We start from the raw sequence: 24,736 nt of genomic DNA, 5'->3' as shown, positions 1-24,736 counted from the left end.
ATCACTCAGCCCGAGCAGAAATACAAACTAGCTGAGTAAGCTAGCAGCGAATAAACCTTTTTTCCCCCAACTTAGGAGTCGGTAGAGACTAAGCCAGAGCCAAAAGTGCGAATGTGTTGTACTTACAGATAAAATTACTTAAAAATGAATGTTACTTGTCTTCTAGATCTAGTGTTTGAATAGGTAACTGTAACCCAGAGCAACTCTGCAACTCACACTCTGCATCTTGCGATATTGTTATATACTTTTCAATATTTTGTATGGTGTGCTTAGTGTTTTAATTTTTTGCTACAACACAGTATTTTCCTAGTTTGGGATCAATAAAGTCTCTATATCTATCTAATGGGGGGTCTTAAAGTCATTGTGGTTTTCATACTGCATAAACTGCCCAGCAACAAGTTGTCACATTCTACAAACTCTTTGACCAGCAGGACTCTCTGATGACTATATTGGTATCTACAACTAAATTTGTCACAAAAAGTCTCGCAAGAAGCACAACAGGAAATTATGTACTATGCATGAGACAGACACTGGTGCTCCTGCCAAAGTAAAATTAAAGTAAATTCTCAGAGACTTTTCTTGTTGGCACACGCGTTCACAAGATATCCTGCTTCCACATGCCTTTATACTATTAAAGTCTGATTCTAACAACAACATTAGTCAATTTAGTGCAATACATCTTTAAACAGTTTGTACATTGTGCTCAAGCACAAATTTGTGAGTGCTGAGCCAGTACTGATTTGCCTCTGATGTGAGGCTTTTGTCATAGGGTTCTAAAAACTTTTGGCAGAAAGAGTGGAAAAGCAGAGCTAAAGATGTGTAGTTGGACCAGGCATAATGCAGCCTTAGGGAGATTAGAGGCTGTTCACATCCACATTGTGTGTAACTGGAAGCCTTTTTTGCCCCCATGTGAACATACAGACAAAATGACAAGGTGCTTTTTTTGTTGTTTGTTTTTGATGGTGAACTAGTTTATTGTCTGTCCAAGTGACTGTGAGTTTACTCCAAAAATATACATCCCATTGAGGGACTATGTATATAAAGGGCTACAGTTTCTACACTATTCATCTGATGTGGATGTAAATATATTCAAAGTGAAGCTGAAAGTCAGCACTTTAACATCATTGTTTAATTTCCAAGCCAATGTGCTGGAGACAAAGCAATTAAAAATGTGTCTGTCCAAATACTTACGGATGGAATTCTAGTCTTGATTAAATGCAAAACAAAAAAGCCTCTGTGGTGTGTGTGTGTGTGTGTGTGTTTATTTGTATGACAAACAGATGTTTTTGTGCTGTGAAATAGATGAAAAAATAGATTAAAAAAAAGATTAGAATTACTATTATTTGTTTATGTCTCATGCTACAGAAAGGGAATGTATAAAGCAAAAGAGGATCTACACAAGTGTGCAAGTGTGTGTGTATTTGTGTGTGTCAGGTGAAGTCTTATGTGAAGTTTATGCATCATTTGTTTCTTTGTGTCCCTAAACATTCACAAGTTCACTCACTGTTATTGTTAATAAAATTACCTCCACTTCACTTGTCTGCTCGCCTCTACAGTCATGATTCCCAGTTAGCTTGTTTATTATAGCAATAATAGGCCGGGCATATTTGGCCAGTACTTTGCCTCCAGGCAAAATCGACAGAGGTTTAATATCCCGGGTAACACTTAATCCTGTGATTCTATTTTCTCAATTCGATCACGCAGAACATGACCTTTCTTTGGTCTAGCCGGGTGTGAAGACTTAACCTTCACCTGCAGTTCATCTCTCAGGACTAAACCGGCATCAACAACACTCATTAACAAGTGTGTGTGTTGAGAGACAGAAAGCAGATGGACAGAGAGAGAGGGAGACGGAAAGATGCTAATGATGATGATGATGATGATGATGATGATGATTTTCCCCAAATAATTATCGATTTTACATCTTTGTGCTACATTTAAAAACTATTTACAAGCAATACATAAGGTTTTGATGGACTGTATTGATTTAGCCAGCCTACATTCACATTCTCACCTACGGGCAATTTAGAGTCACCAGTTAACCAAACCTGCATGTCTTTGGACTGTGGGAGGAGGACAGAGAAGCCGGAGAAAACCAACGCTGACAGTTATGCTTCTTAAAGGCACAATGAGTAGATTTTTCCAATGCGGTTTGTAAACACAGTATTCAAAGTTGGCCCCTCCTACACTGCTCAACGACATGTATTTAGCTTGCGAAATCAGCTAGATACTAGGCAAACAGACAGGAGAATTTAGCAAGATTCCCAAGCTTCTGACTCAAACAACGCCATTTACAGTCAAAAAGGCCACACCCCAAAAAATAGAAAAGAAGACGTTTGACTTTAAACTCCTGTTTCACCACCAAAAATGATGTTTTAGCCTTGCTTCCGACAGGATTTGGCAAAAGCCTAATCTACCAACTAGCCCCGCTACCGCTCGCTGCTGTAACGCCGGTGATCTCGCTACGAGCCGGGGGACAGCGGAGCCGCTGAGAGACCCACAGCAGCTCGTCTATTGATCATAAAATCAGTGGATGTGTGTGGCTGAATGACATGAGGGTTAATAAGGCGTAAAAATAAATAGTCTTGCAGAAAGCGAGAAGTGGAGAAGCAAAGCAGCAAGCAACACTCTCACAGACACACACACACACACACACACACACACACACACACACACACACACGCTGCAGGTAGACGGTGAGCTGAAACTATAGAGCAGCCAGAGTCAGAACATGCTGCAAAAAAACGTTGCAGAAGCAGAATTGAGCATTTTAGTCTCAAAGTAGAGATGGGCTAGTCTGGCTGTGTAAACATTAATTTCTGTCGCTCTACATACGTCATCTGGTATAACTGATACGACTGGCTAAGAGCTACCTACAGACGATTTTGATAGACATTCTAAGCGCCCAATAAACGGCTCTGGAGGATCGTAAACCATGCCTCCTCTACGGAGAAATGATTGGCTGGTTTCCAGACTAATCTCATATGTGATTAGTCTGGTGTTAGCCATGCTAGGTGCATGTGGTATTCGCTATCAAATTGCACACAAAAACTTTTGTGTACATGTCGTGGAGCTTACACACTCACACCTGAGGGAGGCATGCACCACTGCACAAGACTTCCTCACATAACAAGGACTTTACATTAAGCAGGAGAGTGTGCATTCTTCAGATATGAAAGGAATAACAGGTTTTTGGTTCATTCCATTTTCAGAGAAAATTGGAATTTCGGAGCTGGGAACTACACCGCGGTATAGTACAACAATGTATTAGCTGGTATTTTGCATATACAATCACAGAGGCATGATGCTCACTCCGTGCATGACTGATTTAATGAAACAAGAATAAGACAGCAGTGCTAATAAACAATGTGCTACTAAAGGTTATCTTGGATTTTATGTTTGGGGTTGGTAAAGTCACTCTGACCTTCCGACTCAGAAATCTCACTTCATGGGGCTTTCCAGTTTAAATTTCCAACTTACATTTCAAATGGAGCGCACCATTATTTAGCCAGTCATCAGGAATAAAGAAAAAAATCAAAATATAACCAACAAGTACATTCAATCAAAGAACATATTATTCATACATTTATACAAAAGCCCCAAAACCTTTTTATACTACAGCCTGGGGTTCAGGTACGCCATTACTTACACACTGAAAAGCATCACAGCATCATTGTGAAAATATAAAGCATTTTTAAATTTAGCTCTTCATAAAAGAGTTGAAATCGATTCCATAACATGCTGCTTTTTTCTCCAGTTCGTGCCACAGGTTTCCATCTGTCCATTCTACTTTTAGAAGCGAGGTTAGTAACGTCGGTCCGATACAAGGCTGAACAGAAAAAGCACACCAGGTACGAGATAAATATTGTGTTGGAGATGTTACAACGTTGGGAAAAAAGTGGAGAGATGTGAACAAAAGCATAAACAAACTAATATAAAACACCAGGAACCAGAGGAGACAGACACAGGGAGGGTAAAAGACAGAGTGAGAGATCTAAACTCTGAATCGCTCATGTCCAGTCTAGGCTTTCCCTTCATCACGCTGCCTGATGTAACGTGTCCTAGCTTTCTATCATTGTCCATAGTAGATTCATTACTGTCCTGTGGTGCATGAAACACATAGCATTTTCACAAAAGCACCGGTTCCAAATGAGCCTGCCGTGTCCCTGAGGAGTCAGCATCCTTGGCACAATGGATTCCAGATAAAGATAATTTATTACAGTTGCTCCTTCAGATGGAGAGGCTCCCGGGAGGAGGCGGCACGAGGACGAGGAGCATCTCCAGCCGCTGTGAGGGCTCAATATGTTTTATTTAAAAGCCTAGTTAGCTCGCCTTATCATTATCCCAGTCGTGAGTCCTGAATGGGATAGATTACAGCTGTGGCTTTATTTCACCTCCTATCTCCGTCTGCAGTGTTACTTCTCTCACCTCTTGCCTCTTTATTCTTTTCTCTCATTTCCCAGCAAGCTCCTCACCCCTCTCAGCATTTGACTGGAGGAGACGTAATATAGACTCTGTTTATCCCCTCATCTTTAGCAGGCTGCAGACAGGAGCAGGTGAGGAAGTGTGAAGAGAATAGCAAAGAAGTAGCAATGTGAGACGTCTGTCTCTGTCCATATCTCTGTGTGTTGGTGTCTCCTCAGGTCCCTGCACAATATGTCTGGCCACTGTTTGCCAAGTAATGGTTCCAGCACATAACTCCCCGGAAGCAGGTGGACAGCAGATGCCACATAGAAGTGGTGTACTGTCTGTAAGATGGCAACCTGAAGATTAATTTAAGAGGTAGCTCAGCACTCTGTGTTAATTTGTTTTAGTTTAAATCTGTAATAGAAACTAGTTAATTAACTAATTGATGTATTCATTAAAATTGTGAAAGTTTACAAGGGCTTAAAACATTATGATTGGTGTATATGAAAGGCATTCCCATACTTTACTATGCCTCACAAGTTGTTGCAGCTTTTTTGTGCTAAATTTTACCATTCTTATAAGATGGGAATTGATAAAAATTGTTTTAAAAAATTGGTTTGGTATTTTGGAGATCTCTGCGATTGGATGGAAAACACTTATGTTATTTTAACCATTTTGTCAATATACTTATGGAAGACATCCATCCTCTGAATGCGCTAGGTCTCTAGTTTGTAGTTGTAAAGTTGAATGAGGCTGTGGTTTTCCTAGAGGCCAAAACAGCTGACTTTATACTGTGGGGTCAAGTTCCAAATAATGCTCTCATTGCAATGAAATGGCTTCTATGAAACCAACATGAATTGGGCTCTTTGAATCCACAAGGTTCTGAGATGACCAGTGTTACCTAATTTATGCAGTTCCAAGACAGTTATGGATCCAAATATGGATTCAAATACATAAGGCAAAAATAACACATTTGCATGCATGCAGAGAAATACTGCATGGGATTAGCATAATGTGGTAAAATGTCTGTAAATGGCAGGTTGGTGGATACCCATATAAACCATTTTCAGATATATTCAGGTAAGACGTCAAGAGAACCCTTTAAAAATGTCCATGTCAGCTTTTTTCTCGCTAAAATTTAATATGGAGCATTATTTCGCTGCTTCCCCTACACAATATCATCACATGGTTGGCACCAATGGATTCCTTCGGTCTTCTATTCTGAATGTTAAAACTGAGCACAACCGAGGTAGAAAAACTATTTTAACATATGCAAGAGACAGCAGCATGAAGCTGAAATGTAGCTAGGCAGCTAGTAAGTACACTAAACTAGACTAAACTACAACCATTAAGGTGCTTTTCAGCTCGGGGTAGATAACTAAGTGTCTGTGTCTGTAAACGTCTTTTCATGCATTCAATTATGAGGTATGTTGGCTTATAAATATGCATGAACAGAGGGAGATAATTAGATTACTGTTCAAAAAAAAGGTGTAGCTCTAAACGGTCCCTCTGATAAAAATGTGCAACAGGTCCTTAATTCAAGGTTTTACAAGTGCACCTGTCATCCAACTTGCCAACTCATCCCAGTGTAAACCTGAAGGGAAAATCTCCTCATTCCCTCCGTCACTTCACACAAGCCTGCACGCTTCCACACCATCTGTCTGTGCTGCTGACAAACACTTTTGAGTGCTCCCTTCACATTGAGGGTAGACAGACTCCAAGCCGGATGGCGGGTAGGGAACTGGATGATAGAGCTGAGTCTTTCAAGACCAGAGCTTTCCTCCAGAAGAAGAAGGAGCTCCTTGAAGCCTTGATGCAAGTCGGGATAAAGGAGGAGGAAGTAGAGGAAGGAGGAGCAGTTAGCTGATGTGCAGCAGCGATAGTGTCAAAGCATGGGAAGGAGAAATTATTTACGCCACAGCTGGGTCTGGGGGCCAATCAATATCACATAGACGTTAAATAGAAAAAAAATAAAAGGCCTATTGATTGCATGGTGGGTGGGCAGAAGAGGTGAGAGCATCAAGAGTATGTGCATGTTCTTTTGCCACATCCCCTCCCTGCTGTGAGCACAAGAAAGAGTCTGAGAAAATGAGCAGTGATTAAAAATCGACAACATTCTAACAGGCTTGGGAATAAGTGTTTCAAAGCATAAGTTGAGCTTTATGCGGTTCCCCTGAGAGCGATTCTTTCTGCATCTTCCTCTTGGCTCTTTACCCCCTCCCCCCCATGCACGTTCAGATGCATGAAGGAAATTTGTGTGTGTGTGTGTGTGTGTGTGTGTGTGTTAGTGTGTGTGTGTGTGGCATCTTACCTTGAACAGGCCGTGCTTGTGGCTGTGCTGGCCTAACCACACGCCGCTGCCCGGGGTGAGCTCCATCTGAGGAGGGTCTATCACCCGCTCATAAATCCTGCCAACGACAAATCAGAAGAGAATGTTTGGTTATGATAACAACACAGGCGTGAACATGTTTCTTTTGTTCTGCCGGTCTGGCAGTAACACTGATACAGTACAAGCTGAGCAGTAAATCCAACAGACTGTGTGCACGTCCACTCTCTATCCCTCCCTCTCCCTTCCCGAGTGTAGAGCAGAACCTGCTATCCGCGAGCATGACAGCCGTCTCGCCCCGCAGCCCTCTAACACGGTATTGATATCTGGACCTGGGATGCACACTGGATTAACGGCCCTAGTACAGACGGACACAAACAGGCTTTGGCATTAGGAAAGCAAACATCCTCAGCACCATTTGTTTTTCTGCAATGAGGTGGGCTTAACGATGCTGGCTTACTCCAATGGGCCTCTGTGTGGCTGTCAGAGAACAATTCATCAGGTTTTCTCCTCCCTCTACTCACACTAGTAGGAGGCGGAGAAGAAAACCTCCTGCGTCTCTCTGCATGTCTCTCCATGCACACTGATTTCTCTCTTGTTCTCTTCCAGCTTCATTGAAAGGCTGTTAAATTCAGATAATTCTGTACTTGTTGTGATCTGACTTCAACAATATAGTGCTGCACTGCAAAAAAAAGTGGTATAGTCAAAAGTCGTCGAAGTGAAGAGAAAATAAATCATCATCCCAAATTAAACTTATGTGGTGGGGTTAATTACCTTACAGCCAAGACAGAATATTAAACAGCTGGGTAGGTGTTTGGTTTTAATGGCTGTGCCAATCCCCCTTACATATTATGTTTTTGGCTTGTACTAACAGCTCCATTAAACAGTGTTTTTGTTATGAACACCAAGTGAAATGACTCCCTGTAATGTGAAAAGATAGCTAGTGCTGCTAATCCCTGCAGCCCTGTAGCTTTCAAAGGTTTTCTCGGCTTTTGGCTTTGGCTTTCCGGCACATATGGTTGACTACTAATGGCTCTCGCCAACCCCGCTATAAAACCATGGGCAGCTCACACAAACTACCTGCCCAGCACAAAGTGGAGGTGAAATATTGTTCTCATGAGACATGGGATGAAATCATAACTACAATGCTTGCCTTGCATTTGACAGCTGACGAGGAAATGGGCTCCATTGAGATGTCTTTCTGCTGCATGTGAACTGTGAGTTACTTTGAAAGAGTGTGTGCTAACCTGGTGCAGAGCTTCAAAGGCTCTCGAGTGTTTTTCTGCTTTCAAGTTGTCAAATAATTTTTACTGCAGCTTTAAATCACATTCAAAGCATGTATTTTTTTCATATTTAAGCTGTCACAAAATCAATTTAGGGAGATGAGTATAGAACCTTGAGTGAATGACACATTCACTACGAAGATCATCAGCTTCTATCTGATTCTGCATTTGCATATGACAAATATATCAAGTTATTACTGTCAGATTAAGAGAGATGTAACTTTTAAATGGCCTGCAATTTAGAAAATCTAAATATCAAACTAGAAATATGCAGAAAATCCACCAGGTAGTGTCTTCAATGCTATAAAAAAAGCTATTTTCCTCCAGCGGGAGGATGAATCAAACAAAACAGCAGCATGATTTGACATCTGAGTCACAGTTAGAGTCTCTTATGTTTAGAAGAGAAAGAAAAATGCCAAGTGTCACTGAAATTGTTATTTATATGCATGCATTTGTTATTTTATTTCTTTAATTTATATTTTCTAAACAGCATTGTGATGAATGTTGACACATGCACAGATTTTGAGCTGGAGGTGTACTGTAAGTGCTGCAGTGCCTCGGTGCTGTAGCTGTCTGATTCCCCACCTGCTGGGCGAGCTGTCACTGCAATAGAGAATGGAGAGGTCATGTGATGATGCTCTATTTTGTCTCCCCCAACCTTTCAGTCTTTACTTCCCTCTGCAGCTCAGCATCAGTGAGGGCTGTATGTTCCACACAGGGAACATTGGAGAGAGAGCGGCGATGCCAATTAGAATAGTGATGTGCTCACAGGCATATTTGCATGGTCTGACACTACAGGCTGCAGCCATCAACAGCTAATTATAAAGGACATTCACCAGTCAACATACTGTATAGTATGATTAACTGAGCTCCTCTATCACCAAGGTGCAGGATTCAATGAGTAATAGCTTCAGCTTACAGCCCAGAGAATGAGAGAGAATGTGAATATGTGTAATGAATGTGGGAAAAAAAAAACTAACCATCAAAAACATTTTTCTCACATACCATAGTGACATCTGCAATGCAGTCATTTTTAGTACATTTTTTCCATATTTTCTGTTTCTGAGATTTATACGTCATTTTTTAAAATAATTTAGGTGAACTGACCCATTAAAGTCATACTACAAGAGTTTTCAAACTGTCACTGACTGGATTTTTGCTAATATTTATTATCAATATTATTATTTTTCTTCCCAGTGTTGCATGAGGCATTCACCATAAATGATGTTATTCAGCATAACACATATTTAGCATATAGCGAGGAAGTGAGGGAATTCTGGTGGATGGAGTGTGAAAAATATTCCCAATATACTACAAACGATGTTGCAGCGCAAGGTGGTGATGAGATATCTTTTTTTAGCAGTGTTGTGATATTTTCCTCTACCAATGAGTGAAATATGTGGAAAAGTGAAGTCATTTAGGTTTAGGTTTCAATCATTTCCTCAGCTACACTTACTAATTTCTGTGATTTTATACTATATACTTTTTATTTTATACTTTACCAGCATCGCATCTGAAAAAAAACGAAAATAGGTAGGAGATGGATGAAACGTGCAACACTTCAGCCAGGTGAGTCAAACAACTGACACGTCACCTTGCCTGTTTGCAGATGCTCAGAGGAGGTCAGGACATCTTCATTGGTAAAAGCTAAAATAATATGTTTGTATCACATCCAGTCAGGGAGAGTTGATACTGTTTGTACTTTTATCTCATTGATATCAGCCTCGCTGCTAACTGGTCACTCTCCCACAGTTGCAGCAGAGCTTAATTAAGTTATCACTAATGTAAAGTGAACATATGGCCGCTAGCTCACATTAAAAGCATTCAACTATGGGAAAACAGTGTAGCTTTAATTCTGCAGCAGTCACAGGAAACACTGTGAGGTTAGTGCTGACAGTGATCGCTCATTATACTAAAAAACCAACATAAAATAACAGAATAGATCACGTTTCGTTACCTATGTTTCGCTGCTCATGGTAGAGCAGAGCATTCTAATTTAATCTAAAAATAGCACACATCATTATACATACACGTACAGTTTGTGGTTGTAAAATAGGCTGCGGTTACTGTTAAATTAGCTTAGGCTACAAAGACCACTGACCCAGGTTTAGGGCAAAAAACGTTCTAGTTAGGCGTTATAAAAGACAGTTTAAACAGTGAATAAATGTATGTAAATGCCGGAAATAAAGTAGTTATGAGGGTGATGTGAGCCACGGAAGTTTCATATAAAAAAAACGAAAGTTATGTCAAAAGACGTTTACTTTTGTCTTCGCACTGGAAACAAACCCCGTTCTCCTGGGTGAAAGTCTACCGTTTGTTCAATGGACTCCACCTCCCTCCCTGAGTGTGACATCTGCCATTTAAACTCTGCATCACCGTCAATCATTACAACAACATCAGCAAGATGGTGGCGGAGGACAGTCTAAAAAGTTAATATGAGTCGTAGTTTGCTGCCTGTACAAACACCCTAAATTGTCATTTTTGAGAGGAGACCAGTCACTACAATACAAGACAACAGTAATGTTTGGCATTTTTAACCAGTGGATCAGTTTTAGTGAGTCATGGCAGAAGGAGCAGCCACAGTGAGCTATTAGATGAAGAGCTGCAGGCAGTAAGGTAACTCCTCCATGCCCGACAGTTGTGTGCAAATCTACTTGTGGCACGTGGAGCATGAAATCAGACCATGGTTAATCATGGCTTGATGGAACAAAGCCACTCTTTTTGACTGACGTTTTATAAACACATAATGAGTAAACGGAGACAACAATTGCTCATCTGTTCTATTAGTAGCTGCATAAAGAGTGTCTGCTGCCTCGACAAGTAGCCACAGGTGTCCCCGAGGCCATCAGGACGGAAATCTTAAGGATTATAAATTGAATGTGGGATTAACAGTGCTACTCTGCTTTGCCAAATCCCTTCGCATCTACTGCACGGTAGAAGGAACATCAATAAAAGCTTGTTGGATATGGAGTGACTTGCAGGGAATACATGATACAGTGGAGCCAGATGAACCAGACCCGTCACTTCATCCTGAACCAGTAAAATAGGGCAGAGCTGCTCCACTTTCACACTGCTCCTCTTAACCTTTATCAGTGTCTGTGTGTGTGTGAGTGAGGAGAGGGAGAGGGAGGGAGACCCACATCTCGATGCAGAAGAAAGAAGTAGGCAGGTGTGGAGCCACTCGGCCATCATTCATGTGAATGGAGGCTGAAGCGGAGAGAAAACCCTGAGATGTGGAAAGTGCTGCATTATGACCAGCCCGAGCAGTGGAAGCACGGTGTGGTGGAGACTGTATAAATCCACATCTTACTACATAACACATATTTTGTTGACAGTCCACTTCAATAGGCTGCCAGGCCACCTCGTTTCCACCGATTTACTGACTAAACTGAATAAACTACATTTAATCTTGGGCAGTCAGGATTTTCAGTGTACAGGCTGGCTGTTTCCCAAGTTTGTCTTTAAGCCAGCGATAAGAGCAAATACATTATAAAGACTAAAATAAACACCAAGTAAAGCCGCTAATGCCATCAAAAGCCACGTCCATCTAACTGTAGGATTACATGTCAGAAAATTCAAACACTGACAGCTTTGATCTTCAAAAAGTGAGACACAATATTTAGTTTTTGGCAGCCTTCATGGCTTCCCTTCAAGAGGACAATTTCAATCACAGCCTTCATTATTTTTCTCTGCCAATATCTGTCGGCCACACTAAACTCCAGACCACTTCCAATTTTCCACCAGTTGAGCTCGAGACATTTCCTGTCATGTTTGTGTCTTTCTTCTGCCAGAGACATGAACACAGAAATCATGAGTCAAAGTCCCTCTAGAATCACTTGCCTCAGCATGGGACAAAATTCTCAAAGTTCTCCTTTATCATCTGCCAAAAGCACGGGCTGAGATACGTCACGACACTGGAGGTGGCGGGGGGGATTACTGGTGACATGACAGGAGGCTAAATATCATTGTCCTGCATGCTGTAAAATGCTTCAAAAATGTGTCTGTAACCGAGACTTTTAGAGGTTTAATGGAACTTTATCAAGATGAATGAATCAATGAATTTGAAGGATTTGCTCATGAAATTTGAAAATGTTGAAATTGTATCTCAAATTGGTTTAGATTAAGTTTAACGACGTTTTAAAGTATGTAAGAACTGAATATTGAATTCAAAAGTATACTTCTCTGCAAAATTACTACTTTCATATAGTTTTTATATCATTTTTATATCATTTTATATAATTTATTTATTACCCAATTACTTCTGGGATTCTTTTCAATCCTTGCCTTCAAAGCTGGAAATCCTTGATGAATTAAAGTAATATAGAGTCACATTTATCCAAACGTATGCATTTTGGGTAAAATCTTACTGTTTAAAAAACTTCCAAATCATCTTTTTTTAACCCTCGAGTTCTCTTAACTTTCTGTATACACCACTCTTAAGGGACAAAAATGACCCGCCTTCCCTAAACCCCTTAAATAAAACAGCTTGATTGAATTTTAAAACCCAAATCTATTTTGCAATCTATTTTGTCATTCATCACAAACATTGTTAATATCTACGTTTTCCCTCTTTACAGGTACTGCATAGGTGTAAACATACAGTAATTTAGCAAGCATACATGCATGCATGGTTTTTGTGCTCAAAATGACCCCCAAGACAAGATTTGTACCCTTTTTGTATACAGTTTTCTTAGAAATATGAACAAAGGCAATGTTTTACTTTTTCTTATTCTAGGAAAAGTTATTGAATGACAAGTTGAAAAAGGATCATTAAGGGGTCCTCCTATGCTGTTAAACATAGTGGCAGGGCATTTCTGGCCCCTAAGACAATGATAATAATATAAACAAAGTTTGTGTCTGCACAAGTGTGAGATTGTTATGCACGTATTTTATAGTGAAATTTTAGTAAAAATGCATGTCTTTGTGAGGTACTGTGGATGCTTTTATATAGTTCTCGGATTCTTTGCTATTGCTGTTCTGTGCCTTTAAAGCCCTATCAAGCCACTCTGTGCAATATCATGCTGTAAAAATTAACTTCACTTGACTTAAATTCAGTTTTCAGTAGGTGCCAACAGTAAATGGCTACATGTGGTCTTTCAGCTGAGCCAGACATTCACCATGAATTCACTCCAGAATACAGGTGTAGTACACAATCCAAAACACATAACACCCTACACTGGGTACAAATGTGGACAGAAACAAAGAGGATATATTGTGAACAAAATGTATAATAATTACTATAAGACAACCTTTCCTTTGTGGATACGGATTATGCCCTACTAATTATAATGTGGTCATAATAATTGGGCTGATTCTCAGTTACACTCCATTTACTGAGATTGGATATAAATTCCACCTCATTTACACATGAATCTATTCTGCTGTAAGAGAGAGCTACAGATCAGCACTTTTCTCATGCTAGCACACTGTCTTTTCTGTTCCTACATGCAGTTACACTGACTTACATGCACAAAATATTCTGTTTTTCATCCTAATTCTAAAAAAGGCGACATACCTACAAAGCTGTTTACAAGACTAATGGAAATAAATATTCCAGTTAACATTCCTGCGGTTAGCCTAACGTTAGTCATGTCCAAAATGTGAAAGTGAAACATTTGGAGCCACTTTTTGCATCAAAATTTATGTTTTCATAGTTTTTCACTCATTTAATTACCTTCTTGAAATGTTTGGCCTTTTGATATTTGCGAGTCTCCAAAAACTTGTTGATTTTGAAGTCTTTCATCATGTTTAAAAGTTGATGTGTTTCTCCTTCTGACCAGCAATGTGAGCTTTTCTTTTTGAAATGGTTGCTGGCTAGTTGGTTTGTGTACAACAACCCTCACAATGCAGCACTAAAGGTAAGCAGGATAGAAGCTATTGTTGGCAAACTGCAGCAGAAAGAATGCTCCTAAAACACAAATAATATCAGCATATCCCACACATCCTAATTGGAAAATGCTAAATTGAGAATAAGGCCTGAATTGGAATATCAAAACAGATCATACTGTTTAAATGACTCATATTAAATTCTAAATATTGTCATATTCAGAATGATAGTGGAATACAGGTTTGCATGTTGCAGTCCTGAGTCATCTGCATTACAATGAACATATTCAAGATCAGTGAAATTTGAAACCAGGGAGTAAGACTACATCATTTCAGCAGAAAAAGCTTTAGTCAAAAACACAACTCTCTTCCATCTTTATATTCAGCATTGGAGATGTTACAGAAGACATCATGAGAGATAGTAAACAAGCCTGCCTTCACAGGGGAGTGTGCATAATTACATCCCTAGGTAACAACAGTGGCAAAAGTGTCACACAGTATACAGCATTATAGCCATTCACAGTATGTGTTTGTTTTTTAGCTGTTGAGCAAAATTAGAGCTCAGGAGAAATTGTTTATGGTGGTTTTCATTTCACACAAATGCACACATATGCATAAATGGGAACATAAAATTTAATGGACGGACATATGGAGCTTTCAACCATCAGATATCAGCTGGAATGGTATATTTTGTATTTTTTCCTCTATATATTTTTGGTGTTTTTTGTATGCATTCATGTTGTTGACTGTCTCTATTTTGTGTTTGTTCATAAAGTACTTTGTAAGTCTGGGTTTGAAAATAGCCACAGAAATACAGACCTACTTATTTATGTTTCCCAAGCTTCGAAAAAAAATGGGTTACCCTTTGTGGCTGTTTGTTGTTTTTCTAACCTTGAATTATTTCTGTACCATATGTGTGGTCTGTGTGTTTCCAGCAGTACATATGGTACAAAGGTAGAAGGAGAGGCTCAAACAGGTGAAATGTTCTTTCCAATGATGCAACACAGAGTAAATTAGATGCCTCAGAACCACGTTTGTTTTTGGGGCAAAGTCACTCTGTTGCCAAATGAAGGAGAATATTAAATACTTGAAGTTATTTAACAGCAACAATGGAAAATGCTAAAATGTATACATTAATATATTTAAATTTATAATCAAATACTTCAAATCAATCAAAAAGGTATGTTTAATGCAGATTTTCTCTTCAGTTCATTAAATCACTGCAGCCATCTAAAGTCAAGAAGATTTCTTAAGTTTCTTAAGTTTCTCATGCTTTTTCCATGCTGGATGACTTTACACACCTCTAGTAAATTTTGATGATTTTAAGTGTATTTGTATGTTGTTTTGTGGAGAAAGTCAGTTTCACACATCTGTCAATTCAACCAAATAATCGATTAGTTGACAAAATCATTGAGATTTAATTTCTTTGGTTGAGGACAGCCTTAAAATCTGCCTCAAGATTGGACGTCTATGGAAACCCATGATAGATAGTAAGAGAGCTATTTAACAGCACCAACAACAGCGTGAGATATTCCTGGTAAGGTATGACAACATCAGACTTCTTCATCAGACAACATCAGATTCCTGTGAGAATGAAGACATATGGGAAGTTTATCCAAAGTCCAGTTTACAGTGGGGTGCAGGCTCTTGATGTTTAAATGCAACAAACAGCAAGAGTTTAACTCAAGAATATCCTCAGGGCTTGTTATTGCAATAAGAGCAGACATGGGGATAGAAACAGATAAGGCTTTTCAATAAAACACCTTTACTCTACATCTACACAGAGGCAATGTAACAGTATGTACTGTGTAACATTATTATGCTGGAGCTGGAGCAGGGCTTCTCAGTCAGGCTGTCTCTATAATTTCCTACCAAAAGTAATGCACTGGGATTTGTAGGTAGCTCACGAAAATGTCACAGGTAGCTGATAAGAATTTAATTTAAGAGCTGATATCTAGACATTTTCCATGGTTTTATTGAAAATTATTTTGACTATTATCACAAAAAAAAACATGAAAATGGCTACATATCAATTAAACTCTTATGAGCTATTTTTGTTGTTATCATTATATTTGTTCAAACAAATGTACCTTTAGTTGTACCAGGCATTAAAATTAACAATAAATGAAAGAAAACAATGGTCTATTTTTTTTTCCATGACTGTATTTGGACAACTGATTAATATTGTTATGTTATTTATCAAGTAAATATGACCTTTAACATGACCTCGTGCAAGCCTCTTAATTGCAAAGATTTACTGCTTTCAAACTGACTGATAAGACGTATTGATTGACGATAAACTGATTATTTATGGTTTGTATGTACGCTTTGAACAGAACAAACATTTCAGGCACTGTAGTCAACATTTCTCACCATTATCTCACAATCAATTATTCATGTAATAAAGTTTGTGGTGAGTTTACAGATGCATGGTGTGCAAAATTACAAGGAATACATCCTAACACCATGGAAATAATATTCAGATAAATCGATGATGTAATGTTTTTTTTTTTTGAGCTGTAGCCCAACTCCTCAGCGATGTGAAGACTAAAATGTTATGGACATGGAATAATGTTGTGCTGAAGTTCTTTCCTACTCGTGTCTTTTCTTGACTTTAGTGGCAGCACTACTATATTCAGGCAGCTGTCACTGCAGCTCTGCAGCATCTACTTCTAAAAGGGCATCTGTCAGTCTCTCTTATGCTTCTTAAGTGCTGCGAATAGATCGAACCGTACCAGCTCCACTCAAACTGGAGCTCTGCCACCCACAGTGGCTGAAAGACGCCGGCATTATGCTGCGAGATGGCAGGCCTGCGATTTGAGTCAATACTCCCATTCATTGTTAAATCCAGTCTTTAGTTGTCTGTCAGTAGAAATCACTAATGGATGAAATATGTTCATGGTGGAAATGTTCTAACCGCATGGTTTTTAACTTGGCTATGTGTGATGCAAAAGAATGCAAAAGGAGGAAAAGTTAAACTAACCGAAAAGAACTAGAGCATCCTAAGTGAAAAAGGCGAGGAAACTGTTGCCTGAAACTGGAGCGTATCCTAATAAGATGGCAGATGTATCATGTTTAATGGATAAAATGACCCAAATTCCTTTACCTCCAGCTTGGTGCAGGGGATAGGACTGGCTTTACCTACAGTATGTAGATGAAGATAGAGTCTAATCTGGCTTTGTCAACCAATTCCCACAGGAAGTGTACGCCTGCTTCCTCCCTGTCTCAGATATCGGTAATAACTTCAACTCGACAATGACCTTATCTGTTGATAGAAGCTCCTGTCCTTTACTGATAAAACTACAGTAGCTGCAGATATATTCTGGGGAACAAAAAAAAAAAAAAAACAGGAGATGGAGAGGCTGGTAAGGAGTGTATGCATGTGTGTGTCCCCTGGGTCTCCTTGGTGGAGGGAGCTCCTCCTGTTCTCCTCCTGCTCTGAGCCACCAGGGGCCCGAGCTGGGGCGTCTGCCAGCATGGTGTGGGTTGGACCCTGCTGAGCTCGACACAGGGAGGCTCCAGTAATGACACACTCCATCACACCTTACACAATACAACAGTGAACTCCAGACACAGGAAGGCTATTAGTGAGGAATAACAGCCTCAAATCTGCTCCTTAAAACAACGTTGAATACTTGAGCAGCAGAATGATGGCGGCTCGAGCGAGGCTAATGACAGCACGGGGCCCACAGTGTTTGTCTCACAGATCATGACAGTAATAACTTGATAAGGCAGAGCAGGAAAATATACATCACGCCATGTTCCCAGTTGAAATCCAATGAGGGATTTTTGCTGCATGTTGCATCCTTCAGCCAGCTATGATTATGTTTTATTTGCTGTACAGGATCCATGGATGCATCCAATGGCCATGGGCCAATGCAAACAGCAGAGTCTAAAGCTTCTGCATCTGCAACAATCACCAACCTGAACAAAAACAACCAATCAGAGCCGAGGAGTAGCAGCAAGCTTCAATAATGTCAGTGACTCATGAACTGCGTTCAAGCTGTCAAACTAGGCAGCGCTGATGAAATACAGACGGAAATGATTTTATGTGTTTGCTATTTCTCGCTTGATATGTTTTCAGAAAAATAATTTAGTGTACTATAAAATGAGAAGTTTGCAGCAGAAAGAGGACAAGGTGAGCTACATAAGGAGGTCTCGCTCTACTTCAAATTCTACAGTTTTTTCCCCCCCTTTTCCAACTTTGTACCTACTTCAGGATTAAAGCTTGGCACATCTGCATCTTACATGTCATGCTAAGTTGTTTAATTGTTATTTTATGGAAGTTTTATTATGAATAACCTACTAAAGGTATCACCAAATACACGACTTGATTAGTCTTTCCATTTTAAAGTAGTGATTTGGTTCAGCTTTTGATTTAAACTTTTTAGGCTGTTGTCAGACTAAGGAGTCCTGCTTCAAATTCTTCTTTAAAAAAAATATAGTCTACATGGTATCAAGTGTGATATGATGCCATATGCCAGATTTTGCCCATCCTGCTTTTGATTTCAATGCAAAATTCAAAGCTGATTTCGATAAATTTTCTAATTAAGAATTTAAATGGTTGAATACCTTTTTGAAATAATCATTACATAAATATATATAGAAAACAAATGTCTAAAATGATGCTAATGCTCTTCTTTGTAGCGGTCTATGAAAAAGATCCAGGTCGTCTGATACAGTCAGTAACCTGCCATGTACTGGCACTAAATGTTCAAAAACATTGTAATTTAACTTAACCACACAGTCATCAAAGTTTTTTGCAGAGTTTTCCAGTATTTACACTGTTGCACCCGCTGATCTATCTCCCCATGTTCTCCATTTGTCTTTTGTGTTTGCCTTCAGTTGAAAGAAAGAAAAAGAAAGAGATATCAGCTGATTGACACCAGATTCTACATAAAGTAATTACCAGTTCACCCCTCAAATCCATTCCAGGTGAGAAAAGCATCTTGACAGAAAATGATGCGAGTTAACAACTGAACCAGTAGAAGAGCAGCTGTGACTGAGAATCCCAGTCTGATGGTGGAGGTTTGTCTGTCCACGAGGCCCACATTATAGAAAATCAATTAGAAAAAAAAAAAAAACTTTACCAGCACCGCTCATTGACATTTAAATTTTTCCTTCATTAGGCTGGCGAGTGCAGGAACGGTAATTACTCGGTGAGACCTGTATGACACGCTGCACTGGAACTGCAGCCACCCATTGATCTAAATGTGGGTTATTCTGCTGGAGTTGCCCCATTGATTAGAAACCCAAGGGCCACATATAATTTCCTCTTTGCTTTCATTGTGCTCTGTGTTCTGTGAATGTGTGACAATACAACCACCCAGTCAAACAAAAGAGCTTTTCCGGTCACAGATAACAGCTGCGTCTCCAGCCCCATGCTCGCCAAGGACAGGGGCAAAGGTGTCAAGGTTACTGAGAGCATCATGTGGCATTATTAACCCGATTCCAGCTCATTATTATTCTCTGTGCGAGCTCCTCTTAGCTGGGGCGTCAATGATCAGGTAATGAAATAATGAATGCTCGCTGCTCTGCTGAACAGCCATGGCACTGCCCTTCACAGGAAATTAAAACGTTACACCTGAATCACTCATTTAGTGTAATATTTCTAGTTCTTCATGCTTGGCTTAACGGTGACTTAAACCTGTCCATGCATATCTTATAATAAATATTAAAACATTATGATATATTAGAGAATAGCAGGACGAAACGAAGAACAGAAAGAAACAGAATATCAACTAAGTTTAGCTCCATTGAAACTTCCTCATTATTGTAATGTTCCATCCAGTCTAACAGTCTTGTTCTTGTCCTAATGATAGTTTTGGCCAGGCTTATGAGCTGCTTAACAGGTAAAAAAAAGAAAAAATGAGAATGTACCTTCCAGCTCACTGGCTTTTTTAATGAGCAAAGCAGAATGTCATTTTCTGGCTGCTGGACACAAAGACAGCACGAGCCGAATCATTAAGAGATCTTTAAGGTGGAGAGCTCCTGATGTCTCTCCTCCTTCATTAGCCAAGAGTGTAATGAAACAGGCAATATTTCATAAGCTACGTCGAACTGTACGCGCCACTATAAAGCCGAATGAATGTGAAACAGGTACCACCATCATCGGCACTGTAAGACATCACTCAGAAAACATAATGTTGATCTTATAATATGGAAGATTTGGAGGAGTAGAAAAAGGGTCTAATGTATTTCAGATGACTACGAGGCTCACTGAGCCATCAGTCCCACTCTTGACATCAATGTGCACATTAACAGCATTGTGGGAACTGTGAAATGGGCACAATGGGGAAAAAAAGAAAGAAAATTATGTGCAGCATGGACAAAAAAAAAAGAAAAACACAATTCTAATGGAGTCTGAAATTGAAATAGCATGCAACATTTCAGCAGAGCAAGCTTCCTCCGACCTGCTCACAGGTAATAAGTCAGTGTGATTAATGCAATTTTCACATTGTCTGGAACATAATCTTCACTGTTTGTAGTATGAGAATAAATCTGTTCCCAGTCTGTGTGCATCCCACAACATTTTATCAGTCTCTGCTGCAACAGCCATCAACAATGATAGTCAGAAGGCTTAATTAAGACCATTCAGCACAACCATCACAAGACAGAAAGAGAAAGAGTAAGAAAGAGGCAACGGGGAGAGATAAAACATTTAAAATAGATTTTTTTTACTTCAGACCATAACTGAAACACACAGAGCTTCAGTGGGATTTGTAAAAAAAATAATTCAGAGTGGCAATGAACAGCAGGTTAAAAAAGCGAGAAAGAGAAAACCTGCTGGTGGCAGTTTATTCCTAATGAAACCAATAACAGCCCCTATTTCTGCCACAAAAGCTTCCCATTAAGGCCACAACTGCATCTTAAACATTGATATTCCGAGATGATTTGTGGGCCAAATGAGAAGAATAATGTAGATCAGACTACATTGTTAGTCAGGCATCTGGTTAATGCAGGCCACGTAAACGCCTCTTCATTACCATGCCCTCATGCTGTTCGAGCATCTGCTCCTCTAACTGTGGCTGAACCGAGTGTCCACTTGCCTCTATCAGTCATCATACAACAGGTAGTTTTAAACAAGCATTACGATTGGTTGAAGACACTCTAAAACAGCGCTGATAATTCTAAAACACACAGTTTAGAGGAAACCTTGGAGGGATGATGAAACCTGGCAATGTCTTCTGGTGCTAATTGGTCTAATTAGACATCACATTTCAAACTGCCAAAGGAAGTATCAGCTCCGAGTGGGATCAAATTTGGCATCCTGTTACCAATTGGCCCAACGGGTGCAGGTTTCATTTGCTTTTTCATCTACTGTTGTACAGTCGAACTACTTTGTAGGAAAAAAAATTGTCAGTAAGTATAGAGCTGAACTGTGACCAACTGAAAGAAGAAAGTTTTAATCACATCTCACTATCAAAATGTTGGAAAAATAAATGGAATACAAATTATACTTACTATTCCTACAGCCTTGTTTTCTTTTTCAGAGCTAAATGCAAATGTCATTCTGTTACGAAGGCCATGCTAATTCACACTAAATACACAGCACAGCTGAAGCTCATGACAATATCATTCGTTTTTCAGGCATTTGGCAGGTAATACTCAATTACCCAATTTGGAAACTAGATGGAAAATGAAGGGATCACCAAAGTTGTTACAATTCATCCCAGGAATAGCAAGAATGTCTCTAATAAATATTGCAACAATACTGGAAAGAATTGACATGCAATTTGGTATTCTACAAACAGAGAATTGTCAAAGTAGGGTACATCCTCTGGAAAATACGAATATCTGTACCAAATATATCATCTTCCTTTCTATAGTTAGGGTTGGGTAATGAACTCTGTAATTCTGTCAGTAGGCATATGAGACTAATGAATGTTACATTTTTTTCCTGACCTAATTTTGCTACCTGAGAGCACATCTGATTGAGACCGTAATAGTTTTTTCACAGCATTATAGTTGGATGTTTGGGGAAAAAACTATGCTGAAAGTTCTCTACCATGTTTTTGTCATTAATGGTCATGCCAACGTCTCTGTCCTGTTCTCCACACACACAGTGAGTGAGAGCGAGCGAGACCACGTCACTCCTGCAGCGTGTTCAAATCACAGTGAGACAGGACAATAGCGAGCCAGACGTCTGGTTACATTTTTCAAAACACCAGACTATGCTCGCTGTAATACAATATAACGCAGGCTGAAAGTGGTCTCATGTAAGTGGTCTCCTCTGAGACACAGCGGCCTTCTGCTGCAGAACACTGTGCCCTGGTGACGGACTGACAAGCAGGTTTAAATGCAACAAGATCTCCCACCGAAACGACACAAAAGGCCGACTGTCAGCACCATCCATAACAACACGTATGAGCGAAAGTGGCTTGTGGGAAAGCGGAGCCTTCTAACATTAGCACACACGTCCTTATACATACACGTACGGTTTGTGGTTGTACAAAAAGGCTGCAGTTTCTGTGAATTTACAGCTACAAAATCATTGAGGTTTAGGGCAAACAACTTCCTGATTAGGTGTTATAAAAGACGGTTTAAACTGTATGTAAATGAGAAAGTGAAGTGGTTATAAGGGTGACGTGAGCTATGGAAGTTACGTAAAAAATGAAAGTTACATTGAAAATCTTTTTTCTTCACACAGGACATGAACCCCGTTCCCCTGAGTGAAAGTCTGCCGTTTACGTCCTGTACTGATGTTTTGGAGGGGAGACCAGTCAGCGAAAAACAACCTACGTATGTCTCTGTATTTCACCATCCTCTGCAATTCGTCCACCACCATCGTGCTGATGTAATAGTGAAGTTTAAAAGGGCAGATTCCCCTATTCAGTTTGAAGTTGGGGTGGTGGATGGGTCAAACAAGTGGCGGACGTTCATCCAGGAGAGTGGGGATTGCATCCCCTGTGAAAACAAAAGTAAACCATTTTTAACTTAAGTTACATTGTTTACTTATGTTACATTGTTCACGTAAGTTACATGAATCACGTTTTTGAACATAACCTACGTTTTTTACGTAACTTGGGGCAGTCACGTGACCCTTGTAACTACTTCACTTCCAGCATTTACATACATTTATTTACTGTTTAAACTGTCTTTTATAACACCTTACCAGGACGTTTTTTGCCTAAACCTAAGGTCAATGGTTTTTACAACATAAATCCACAGAAACGGCAGCCTTTTTCACAACCATAGACCGTGTGTGCTATTTTTAGAAAGCATCGTTGTACTGCCAGCCTCAAGCTGCGTTTCTTACATATGTGCCGTAATTTGTCATACCAACACATGACCTCTTCTGCTGTTTATGTTGGATAACTAGTTGAAAAGATACTGGTACTGAATTCCAGGTTCCGGTACCCGTATCAGTTCAAATGAAAATGTTAACAACTCTAAGTAGGTAGGGTTGGGTGAGATATTTCATTGTGGAGAAAATAGGTGGTGGACCGACCTGTCAGCAGACCAAAGAACCAACACTGCCATCCCCAGAGCCATGCCACTGGCTCAAACCAGCCTTATAACAGAGACTAGTGTACTGTCTGCCCTCTGCATCAGCTTCACAACATGCACCTGGTTATGACTCCTGGGGAACCAGAGCAGAGGCAATACTCAGCAGGTTTAAAAATCTGTAAGATTTCCTCTCGGGATATTTATCTTTGACTCGGTATTAGACAGCTGCTTCACTGCAGGCGACAGGCTAAATGCAGACTCTCTGTAACCATCACTGCAGTGATTCAGACGCCTCAGCTAATGGAGCTGTATCAATAAATCTGTGTCTTCAAAGCCTTGACCGTTAATTATTGTGAAATAAAAAATCCCATCAGAAGTCAAACCACCTGTGTAAAGTGAAGGCATGACTAACACAAAGCCTCTCTGAGCCTCTGACTCCACACTAAACTGCTAAGAAAAATTGTAAATAAGGCACAATTGTTATTCAGTTATTCGGCTTATCCATAAGTAAAGCTCGTCACTGATGAGTTTACAGGGCAAAGCCTGCTGCTGTGACGCCCATGTACCCTCAGAAACAAAACCCTCCAGCAGAGAGTATACAACAGTACACTATACGAGCAAAATAATGTGAATTTAACATAATCGCTTAAACATCAAAGGAGAATCAGACACAATAATCAAAGGCTTCTGTCTCTCCGATGCTTTGAACTACTTACTATAACCACAATGTGGATCTTAATCTATTTTTAACAAACCCCAATGTGGGCCAAAATTACTACAACATATTATATTACAACTCGTACAAATATGATCAAAATTTGTCAGTTGTAAACATTGAGTAAATTACTGTTTACAAACCAACTGAGCTACTATACCTAACAGTTGTACGCACAGTTTATCTGCTTTATTAGCCACACTTTGAATGCGGTTCTTGCTATAATGTGGTGGAGATAATCAGGTTAAACTAACCTCCCTGAACATTTGACTGCCTGTATTTCTTGTCCCGTGGCCCCAGCTTTGAAATTACGATCCACAATTTAATGAAATGTCTTTGAGATGTTGGGTAGAAATGGTCTCTCTAATCTAACTTTGCAGCGTTATTTTGACAACTTCCCGACACGATATCCTGACGCCCATGTCTATAGATTCAAATTGAACTTAACTGATATCAAACATGTATGGACGACAACAGTTGCAGCATTTCCTCAAACCTTCCTCAACTTTAAGCTGCATTGCTCTGAATTTTTTTGAATGAAACTTTAAAAAAGCCTAACTTTGCAGCATGATTTTTACATCCTCCCGACACGATAAATCCTGACATGGTGACTATAGATTCCTTAGATCTTCTAGTTTCATATGATACCAGTATCTCTAGTATATTCCTCAATGTGAGCCCGCTACAAACGTTTAACATCAATACTTGATGGCCATGAATCGATACAAT

General features: G+C 39.7%; 1 protein-coding gene across 1 annotated transcript in view; it reads right to left on the bottom strand.

Moving 5' to 3' along the window:
* LOC131982823 (protein kinase C-binding protein NELL1-like) overlaps window positions 1-24,736 on the bottom strand; it is a 306,508-nt gene that overhangs the window by 194,902 nt on the left and 86,870 nt on the right. Inside the window, exon 5 of the mRNA XM_059347448.1 lies at window positions 6,719-6,815. Coding sequence (XP_059203431.1) covers window positions 6,719-6,815 — 97 coding nt within the window. The remainder of the gene's footprint in view (window positions 1-6,718; window positions 6,816-24,736) is intronic.

Source organism: Centropristis striata, chromosome 2 (assembly GCF_030273125.1).
Source record: "Centropristis striata isolate RG_2023a ecotype Rhode Island chromosome 2, C.striata_1.0, whole genome shotgun sequence".
In the NCBI taxonomy this organism is placed as follows: Eukaryota; Metazoa; Chordata; class Actinopteri; order Perciformes; family Serranidae; genus Centropristis; species Centropristis striata.
The sequence above is the reverse complement of the archived record's forward strand: the minus strand, read 5'-3'. Positions and strand labels throughout refer to the sequence as shown.